The sequence below is a fragment of the Lampetra fluviatilis genome, chromosome 43 (genome assembly GCF_964198595.1).
Source record: "Lampetra fluviatilis chromosome 43, kcLamFluv1.1, whole genome shotgun sequence".
Lineage (NCBI taxonomy): Eukaryota > Metazoa > Chordata > Hyperoartia > Petromyzontiformes > Petromyzontidae > Lampetra > Lampetra fluviatilis.
Genome location: NC_136317.1, coordinates 744,489 through 754,979, shown reverse-complemented (window position 1 = coordinate 754,979; position 10,491 = coordinate 744,489). Strand labels below are relative to the sequence as shown.

The 10,491-nt window shown below is 52.1% G+C and overlaps 1 protein-coding gene across 1 annotated transcript in view; it reads right to left on the bottom strand.

Moving 5' to 3' along the window:
* Nucleotides 1-2,361: 2,361 nt before the first annotated feature.
* The window catches only part of LOC144946975 (protein phosphatase 1L-like), a 47,528-nt gene continuing 39,398 nt past the window's right edge, over nt 2,362-10,491 (bottom strand). The window contains exon 4 of the mRNA XM_078876056.1: nt 2,362-10,041. Coding sequence (XP_078732182.1) covers nt 9,599-10,041 — 443 coding nt within the window. The 3' untranslated portion in view covers nt 2,362-9,598. The remainder of the gene's footprint in view (nt 10,042-10,491) is intronic.

The window sequence follows — 10,491 nt, the reverse complement described above, 5'->3', positions numbered from 1 at the left end:
GGGGGCCCGAGTGGTGAGCTCACACTGTTAGAACCCAGGGGTCTTGGGGGCCCGAGTGGTGAGCTCACACTGTTAGAACCCAGGGGTCTTGGGGGCCCGAGTGGTGAGCTCACACTGTTAGAACCCAGGGATCTTGGGGCCCGAGTGGTGAGCTCACACTGTTAGAACCCAGGGGTCTTGGGGGCCCGAGTGGTGAGCTCACACTGTTAGAACCCAGGGATCTTGGGGGCCCGAGTGGTGAGCTCACACTGTTAGAACCCAGGGATCTTGGGGGCCCGAGTGGTGAGCTCACACTGTTAGAACCCAGGGGTCTTGGGGGCCCGAGTGGTGAGCTCACACTGTTAGAACCCAGGGGTCTGGGGGCCCGAGTGGTGAGCTCACACTGTTAGAACCCAGGGGTCTTGGGGGCCCGAGTGGTGAGCTCACACTGTTAGAACCCAGGGGTCTGGGGGCCCGAGTGGTGAGCTCACACTGTTAGAACCCAGGGGTCTTGGGGCCCGAGTGGTGAGCTCACACTGTTAGAAACCAGGGGTCTTGGGGGCCCGAGTGGTGAGCTCACACTGTTAGAACCCAGGGGTCTTGGGGGCCCGAGTGGTGAGCTCACACTGTTAGAACCCAGGGGTCTGGGGGCCCGAGTGGTGAGCTCACACTGTTAGAACCCAGGGGTCTTGGGGGCCCGAGTGGTGAGCTCACACTGTTAGAACCCAGGGGTCTTGGGGGCCCGAGTGGTGAGCTCACACTGTTAGAACCCAGGGGTCTTGGGGGCCCGAGTGGTGAGCTCACACTGTGAGAACCCAGGGGTCTGGGGGCCCGAGTGGTGAGCTCACACTGTGCGCGCTGAGGGCCCTGGCGTTCAACTTCCTTCGGAAGTATTGGGCCACGCACCGCGAGCGGCCCGAGGCTTGGAGGTCTCCTGGCAGTCCGAGGCCCCGGGGCACTGGCCCCGCTGGCCCGGTCCATATAATCCAGCCTTGACCACACATACACCACACACACCACACCACACACACACCACACACACACAACACACACACACACACCACACACACACAACACACCACACACACACCACATACACACACCACACACACCACGCACACACCACGCATACACACACACCACACACACACCACACATACAAACACCACACCACACACATCACACACACACCACACACACCACACATACACACACACCACACACACACCACACATACAAACACCACACCACACACACCACACACACACCACACACACCACACGCAAACACACCACACACACCACACACACTACACTAGGCATTGCAACAACAGTGACACGGGGGAGTTTTATTGCATAACTCGACATCGTTTCAAACGTTTAAATCCCCAGAGGGCGGGGGGGAGTCTCTCTCTCTCTCTGTCATCTTGAGGCGCATTTCCTCTCTCCGCCACGCCGCGATCCCCTGTGCGCGAGCGATGGATCCCTTTCACTGCGCCCAGGGCGTGAAAGCTTCCCCCACACGACGAGCGGGGGGCGATGTGTCACCAGCCGCGCTGTTTACCCATCGCCGTTGTTGTTGTTGTTGACGATCTAAACCCCCTCTCTTGACATACACCGACGACGGACGGCACGTGGAGCCTCTTTGTATTTGTCGGGGGGGGGGTCAAAAATGGAACGCCCCCCCTCCTCCACGCCCCCCACTTAACAAGAACAAATATGATGAGAACGCCCGCCCATCAATAATGCACAAAGTGAAGCGTGGGCAAATGTCGAGCAATACGGATGGGGGGGGGCAATTTTGTATTCGCACATTAAACATTCGCTTTGATGCGGAACAGATTTTTTCCCCCTTTAAAGCAAACAAAACGATAAGGGGGGGGGGGGGATTAAGTTAATAAAAGCTGCCCCTCGAAGTGGGAGACATCTCCCGCGCCGGGTTCACAAGGCGCTGGGTTGCAGATGTCACCGCGTCGCGGGCTGGCCGCACGCACACGCACACACACATGCACACACGCACACACACATGCACACGCACACACGCGCACACACGCACACACACACGCACACACATGCACACACGCACACACACATGCACACGCACACACGTACACACACACGCACACACGCACGCACGCGCACACACGCACGCACACTCACTCACGCACACACGCACACACGCACGCACACACGCGCACACACGCACACACACGCGCACACGCACACACGCACACACACATGCACACACACACACACGTACACGCACGCACACACGCACGCACACACACACACGCACACACGCACACACGCACGCACACACGCACGCGCACGCGGAGTAGTTGGGGGTGGTGGTCACGTAAACATTTGCAAGGTGTTTTCAAGGTCATAGTAGGCACAGCTGTGCAATGATGGGTTTATTATTTGTGAGCCGCGTTTTAAAACCAAAAAAAATTCAAAACGACAGAGAATCGCCCCGCACACACGGACGTGAATCGGTGTGAAACTTCCAATGGTGGCCTGATGCCAGCGGTGGAAATTCCATGTTCCGATGACAAGGCCAGTCCACCCACAGGGCGAAACACTGATGGCCGACCACAAGTGCCCATAACTGACGCGATTCAAGGCCGGATTTAAAGTATATCTGACTCAAATCATTCATAAGCCACCATTTTATTCATATCTGAGCGGATATCTCATGCCGTTGTAGATTACCCGTCAGCTGGAAAGGTAAACGCGATAGCAAGGAACCAACGCAACAAATGCCCATCGGTTGTTACGCTCAGACATTCGTAAGCTAAATGTTACACAACACGGCAAAATTGTGTGCGTACTTTGCTCTTAAGATAGATTCATGAGGTCCAATATTTTCAGGATTCTACGACGAGCACGAATTTCACGGCAGCTGTCACTTGACTTGAACGGCATTGTAATTGGAATAGCGTCACGAAGCTTCCCACCATGCATTGCAATACAACTCACAAGCATAACACTGGGGGGTTTGGGGTTATAAATGTTGTGTCGGTAAACCCACCACCACCCGGCACAGCCAATTAGTAAGGTTTGTCACGTCAACAAAACGTGCCAATTCGTCACTAGTACAGCACACCGGTGTGTTGGAGAGCCAAGCCACAACATTTACAATCTGAGCGCGACGTTTCGCCAGTAATTACAAATAGTGACACGTCGTACTCAGATTGTCAATGGCGTGGCTGTTTACGTGACAAACCTTACTAATTGGCTGTGTCGGGTGGTGGCGGGTTTACCGACACATTTATATATTACGCGATCTAACCCAAAACAAACCTGTATTATGATGATATTGGTTGCGAAAGCCGACGTGTGAAACAAAACTCACAAGCACGCTTGGCAATTACTAAAAATAAAAAACCACATAAAACGTCAACAATAATAACGATACCATCATATTACTTCTGTCCGAGTAAGCTGCTTGTATTCGTGAGATGGATATCGTCAGATGGATATGTGTTTTTTTTTCCCCATCGTGGCAATGTGAAATCGCCACGCTTCTGTCTCTGACGGGGCGAGGCGTCTGTGCGGGCTGTGGGAAATGCCCCTTATGAACAATACACATCTTGGACGTAAATCGATAGCGTAAGCTCTGTAATAATTTACAAGTTATAAACATTTAAGCACTGTTGCATATACAGGGTTATTTTAATATATATAACGGATGCCAAAACCTCCACTCTTGGTTTTGTTGTGGCAAAATAATCATAGTTACTTCTAAGTCATCATAATCAACGTTAGCATCATCATCATCATCAGCTCGCTCATCATATCATGATCCATTGATTTAAAGTTATTAACCATCTTAACTTGACACCATGTAAAATCATCACCATCATCACCACCATCAGGGCTTTATTTATCACTGAATATCCGGATCGTTTGCATACCCGGAAGTCGTCACGTGACGAGTACTCACTGCCAGAGCGATATGTATACTCGATGTGGTATGCCGGGCGTGCAACTAGTTTCAGGTATGCTGACCCGGACGGACCCGGCTGAATTTAGGTCCTCATCATCACCATCACCATCAGCAGCATGTTTCCATCTGCTGCTGATTCACATCTGCCAATGTCAGTGTACCATCATGTCGATGTATCACCACCATCATCATCATCAGCACCATCACCATCAGCAGAATATTTCCATCTGCTGCTGATTCACATCTGCCAATGTCAGTGTACCATCATGTCGATGTATCACCACCATCATCATCAGCACCATCACCATCAGCAGAATCTTTCCATCTGCTGCTGATTCACATCTGCCAATGCCAGTGTACCATCATGTCGATGGATCACCACCATCATTATCCATTCTCTATCTTCTGGTAGGTGGAGATCTGCAATTATCAGCATCATCAAATTAAATCACCATCGAAGGGGGCAGCACCTGCGTGACGTCAGCCCCTGCACAACGGCGAGAGAGAGAGAGAGAGGACGAGGCCTCTGGTTGGTGCCACGTGGGCACGCCGAGGAGGAGCAGGCGGCAGGCCTCACGGAGCTGCGAGGAAGACCCCCAAACACCCCCACACAGTAACGTCGCACGTAGTCGCACAGGTGTGCACAGCCAACGTCGAGTGGCCTACACAGCTCTCTATACACTCGCTCGCTCTCTATGTACAGGCAATGACAAGTGCACAAGTGAACAAGACAAAGATCCCCCGTATAGCCTGCAACAGTTTGTTTTGGGGAGCAAGTGCTGTTAGTTAGCGAGCACCTATGAAGGCCGGCATGGCACACGAGGGGGTGGGTGGACAACACCACATTCGGCCGCCTTTGTCTCCCCATTGATAATTTTTACACACCACACCAGATACTCATTTGAGGCTGAGTCGACCTGGAGGAGACCCAGGACCGGTTCAGATAATCGTCACTGGTGTTGGCCGTGAGCGGGAATCGATGTCGGGTCGCCGGGTTCGTAGCGCAGCGCGCTAACCGCTACACCACCGCTCCGCACGCACTACACACACACTCTACACACACTCTACATACACACACACTCTACACACACATATTCTACACACACACACTCTACATACACACACTCTACATACACACACACTCTACATACACACACTCTACACACACACACTCTACATACACAGACACTCTACACACACACACTCTACATACACATACACTCTACATACACACACACTCTACACACACATATTCTACACACACACACTCTACATACACACACACTCTACATACACACACACTCTACATACACACACTCTACACACACACTCTACATACACAGACACTCTACACACACACACTCTACATACACACACACTCTACATACACACACACACTACATACACACACTCTACATACACACACTCTACATACACACACTCTACATACACACACTATACACACACTCTACATACACACACTCTACATACACACACTCTACACACACACATACACTCTACATACACACATACTCTACATACACACACACACGGATTCATTTTCAATGAACGTTCTCCGGGTCGCTGGTGGACTGGAGTGGGCACCACGTGACCAGTGGCCCCTAGCAATAGCGAGAGATGTGTCCTGCTTGTGGTGTGTGGGGGCAGATGTATCCCTTGCGCATACCTAACTAAAAACATAACGCAACAATAGACACACATACGAACATACACAGACATACAAACCAGCACACGCACAAACCAGCACACGCATGAGCACAGATACAAACACAAACTAGTGCACACTCACAGAAGTGCGCACACATATGGACACATTTACACACAAACACAAATATAAACAAAGGAATGCACGCACACACACACAGAAACCAGTAATCACAGACGCGTATGCACAACTGACATACACACATGGGCACGAACCAACACACCCGCACACGGGCAAATTAATACGTACACACACAAGCAGAGAGCAATGACAATAGATCCATAAGAGGTTTTTTGGTTTAGATCGCGTAAATATATAAATGTGTCGTTAAAACCCGCCACCACCCGACACAGCCAACCAGTAACGTAAACAGAACGTGTCCAATTCGTCACGAGTACAGCACTAACCGGTGTGTTGGAGAGCCAAGCCGCAACATTTACAATCTGACTACTCAGATTGGCTGTGTCGGGTGGTGGCGGGATTTAACGACACATATTTACGCGATCTAACCCAAAAAACCTCGATTATGGATATTGGTCGCGAAAGCCTCCGTGTTAAAATGTCAACAAACCCAACACTATTCAACTTAATCGTAATATTAACGGTCTTTCAAAAAAAACACAGAGAACTAATATTCTTATACAACCTTGCCGTGAAATGTTTTGGCATAATAATACAGTCCAGTGAACTCACTCGCGGATATTAATCAACACGAATGGAAATTAAGTAAAGTTGGAGCAGCTATAATCCGCAATCGCAATTCTAGGAAAATTAAGAGTTATTTTTTTTACGGAATAAATAAAAGTAATGTTTACAATAAAGTGAAGGCCTTTGCGAGTGAGTGTATTGTGGTAGTGATGTCCATGCCTCTCGTGCATGCCGGATAATGAACAAGCGTATACAATGGAATGTGTAAACTTGATGAAGTACTCAACCGGTGCAATGGAAAGCACCCATCTGTGTACATCGTGTGAGTTACTTTTTTGTTCAATGGACCTTCCACAAGGAAGAAAAGTTACATTTTAAAAGAAACATAACTACATAAAACTTATACGGAAATGCATGTTTAAACATTTACAAAAGCTGACCGCGTCTAAAAATAGCGACGTCGTTACTGTGAAACTACGGCCGACCCTCCAGCGAGCCGTTGGGTTGTACCGTACCGCGTGCTGCTGCTGCGGCAAACGATGTCCGACGTTTCGTTTCCGCGTGCCCGAACCAAAGAAAGCTCCCGGCGTATTCCTGGAGAGGCTCCGGGCACGGGCAGCTGAAACGTCGGACGTCGTGCCAAACGACGGGGGGGAGGGGGGGGGGACAGATCGGGACGCTCCACAGGACAACAGCAAAACAAATTATGGAGCGGCGCAGTGACGTCGAATGTTCATCAGTCACACAATGTCAAACAGAGGTTTCATTGCTCGGATGAACGCTGCGGTGGCAGGACTCGTTTATGTTGTTTGCTCTGAGCCGGTGGTGGATATTCTAAATTCCCATGACGGGGGCTAGATTACGACTTTTCACGAAACGGTATTGCATTTTTTTCCAACGTCAGAGGGGCGATGGACCGACTTGACCCCGACCTGACCCCGACTGGGATTGGAGCTCGCGAGCCGTCAGACTTGGGAGTTGTGCTTCGTGCCACAACGCAGCCAGACGCGGCAGCTACTTCGGAATCACGACGGACACTCCACTGCGAACCGTCAACTTGAACACGGAAAAATGAAAATGCACTGGCACAACACGCAAACAACAACAACGACGACAAATAACAACCGCCATCCACCACGACTACAAAGTAGCCATGAAGCCACAGAACTTGAGAACGCAGGCCAACTCGACTGGGCTACCCCTCCGCCACCCTACCCAGCCCCCCCCCACTCCGTGTCGATGTCTCGACACAGCTCGAGTCAGCTACAGATCCAGGCGGTTTCTCCCGTGGACGATCTCGCTACTCGCCTCACCTGAGGCTAGGTGAGGTTTCCGGCCGGGCAGAAATCTTAAACCCGTGCGGACACGGGCCCCAACGCTCTACGCGGCCGGGTCATCTAATCGAACGTAGTCGTGTCCATCGGGCGCCTTCAAGTCAAGGCGCTTGACATCGCTTGCAACACGGTGACAGGATAAAATGATTGACGATTGAGGAATGGGCGACCGTGATGGAAGGGGCACTTGGGGCTCAGGAAAGGGGGGAGAGGAACGGGAAGGAGTGGAATGGGCAAGGCGGAGGGAAGAGATCGGGCGGTAGGGAAGTGGTGAGGCTTTAAGAGGTGAAGCTTTAAGAGGTGAGGCTTGAAGAGGTTGAGGCGTTAAGAGATGAAGGGAAGGAGGTGCAGGAGGGTGACTGCTGCGTGATGTACAAGGGAAGATGATTCCAGCGGAGGGGTGTGAATACTGTCGCCACTGTGTTTGTGACACCAACAGGACAGCGAGGCAGACTCGGTAGGGACGTCACTGCAGCATTTGTCCCACAGGCTCGGCGCACTTGCAGTGGCGGTAACTATCACACGAGGAGGACTCAGTGTAATGGGTTGACCCAGCGAGTTCCAAACGTCAGTCTTTGTCACTCATCATTATCCACTTTTACAGATTCAACTATTTGATGGAAGTACAAGTCGCTTGAGTGGGGGCCCTTCCGCCAGCTGCGGTGTGACCACACACGTGACGGTTGCTCCTCGAGCACTCACTCATTGGACGTGTTGGCGGCCTGTGCACACCGGTGCAGCATAACACACCGGGGTTCTCAGAACGACAGTTCTCAAATCTAAATTGTAACTGACATTCGTCTTCCGACTGCTTCGACATCACGAGAACTGATTTTGACGCGCCTCCACTACTACCACAGCGCAAGATTTTCTGACCGGGGTTGCGAAATCGCTGGACAATAAATAATGCTTGTGAAAAATCTGCTTTTTGTTTTGTTTTATACCGCGCATCACCGGTGTACCGCCAATACGTTCATATAGAGGATCGCAGAGCTTGGGCAGTTGTTGGCACCGACTTATTGCATGGCTGCCTTCCTGCTCGTCTGCGGCTCCTCCCACTCGAGTCATTCTCTCTCGACGACAGTGAGCGGATCCTGAACAGACGGTTGGCCGGAATGGCACACGGAGAGGGTGGGTAGCCAGCACCACGCCCGGCCGCCTTTGTCTCCTTAGTGGTGATGTTTACACGTCACCAGGTACTTATTTGAGGCTGAGTCGACCAAGGGATAGGCCCAAGACCGGTTCAAATAATCGTCACTGTTGTTGGCCGTGACCGGGAATTGAACTCGGGTCGCCGCATTCGTAGCGCAGCGTAGCGCTAACCACTGCACCACCGCTCCCCACACAGTCTACACAGGAGCTGTAACTAGAATCAGCATTACGTCCCACGTCACGTGGGACGTAATGAAGCATTATTGGCTATTCGTAGATGTGTGATGAGAGAAGACTGGTAAACGTGGAAACGCATATCATGGTGGGTCGCAGGGACTGTAGTTGGGTTAAGACAACACGGTGACTGTCACATGGCCTACCCACACTCCCTGCAGTGCCAACAAACACACAGATAAAGATCCCCCGCAGAGGCTTTTACAAGCTGTTGGGCAAATGTTGTTAGGGAGCACGTGCTAAGGCTGGCACAGCGCCCGAAAGGGTAGCACCACGCCCGGCCACCTTAGTCTGCCTAGTTCTGACATTTACAGACTGCAGCAAGAATTAATTTTAGGCTGAGTCAACCTAGGGCAGATCGCCGAGGATATCACTGATTTCACAGAACCGTTCGTGGGCCAGAAAATCGAACACAGATTGCCGGGTTCGTAGCACAGCGTGCTGGACGCTACGCCGCCGTGCGCACAAAGACAAAGATCTCCGTTGTAGCCTCAACAGACCGTTGGGGCAAGCGTCGTTAGCCAGCGCCTACGCACACACGCACACGCACGCATTGAGCGGGGGGGTGGGGGGGTCCTCAGTGGGCCCCGAGGGGCGGTTTGACGACCATGACGGCGATGGGCGCGTCGGGGCCACCCCTGCGGTGGAACGCTCGCAGCGCCAGCTCCCGCGCCCCCATGCCCGGGTCGAGCAGCCGCTCGCTCACGAGGGCGCACGCCTCGTCCGGGGAGACGCCGCTCCACAGCTCGTTGGAGCCGAGCAGCAGGAAGCCGCCGGGTTCCCCGAGGAGGCCGGGGGACCCGGCGGCGCGAGCTCCTCCGGCGTCTCCGCCGGCATCCGCGCCGCCGGCGGAGACGCCGGTCGCGGACTCGACGGGGTCGGGGTTCGTCTCTCGGGTGACGACGTCGGGCTCGGCGATGACGACCCGCGAGGCCTTGAGGCCCGGGTCGCCCAGCGAGCGCGAGGCCGTGAGGACACCCTGCACGCGCCACGCTCGGTCGCTGAAGCTGATGTACCCGCCTGTCACGCGCACGCCACGGGGAAGAGACGACACGCGTTCATTACGGGACACTTCTCGCTTCCTGGGGTCTGTCCTAAAGATGCTTCGTGCGGTTTGCATGCGAAACGCTGCGTTTGTGATCGCTGATGATGGATGGTGACAAATACAAGCATGTGCTGCTGCTGCCAATTCTCAGGGATTGCAGACATTCCCGATTCATAATAGCAAATTAAATCAATCTATTTATACTTTGCAGATTTCTCAGAAATATCCAAACTTGGCACAGAGGATTGTTATGAAGTGTGCCTTGACTTAGAAAGCAGCTGTCCACATTACTGCTGCAGATGGAAGAAAAAAAGATTAATTATTTTTCCACTTGGCAAATGTTTACCCACGTGGAGTAATAATGAACAGCTAATTACAGGTCAGTCCACCGATGCTAAAAATAAATAAAAAAAGTACCCCGACCA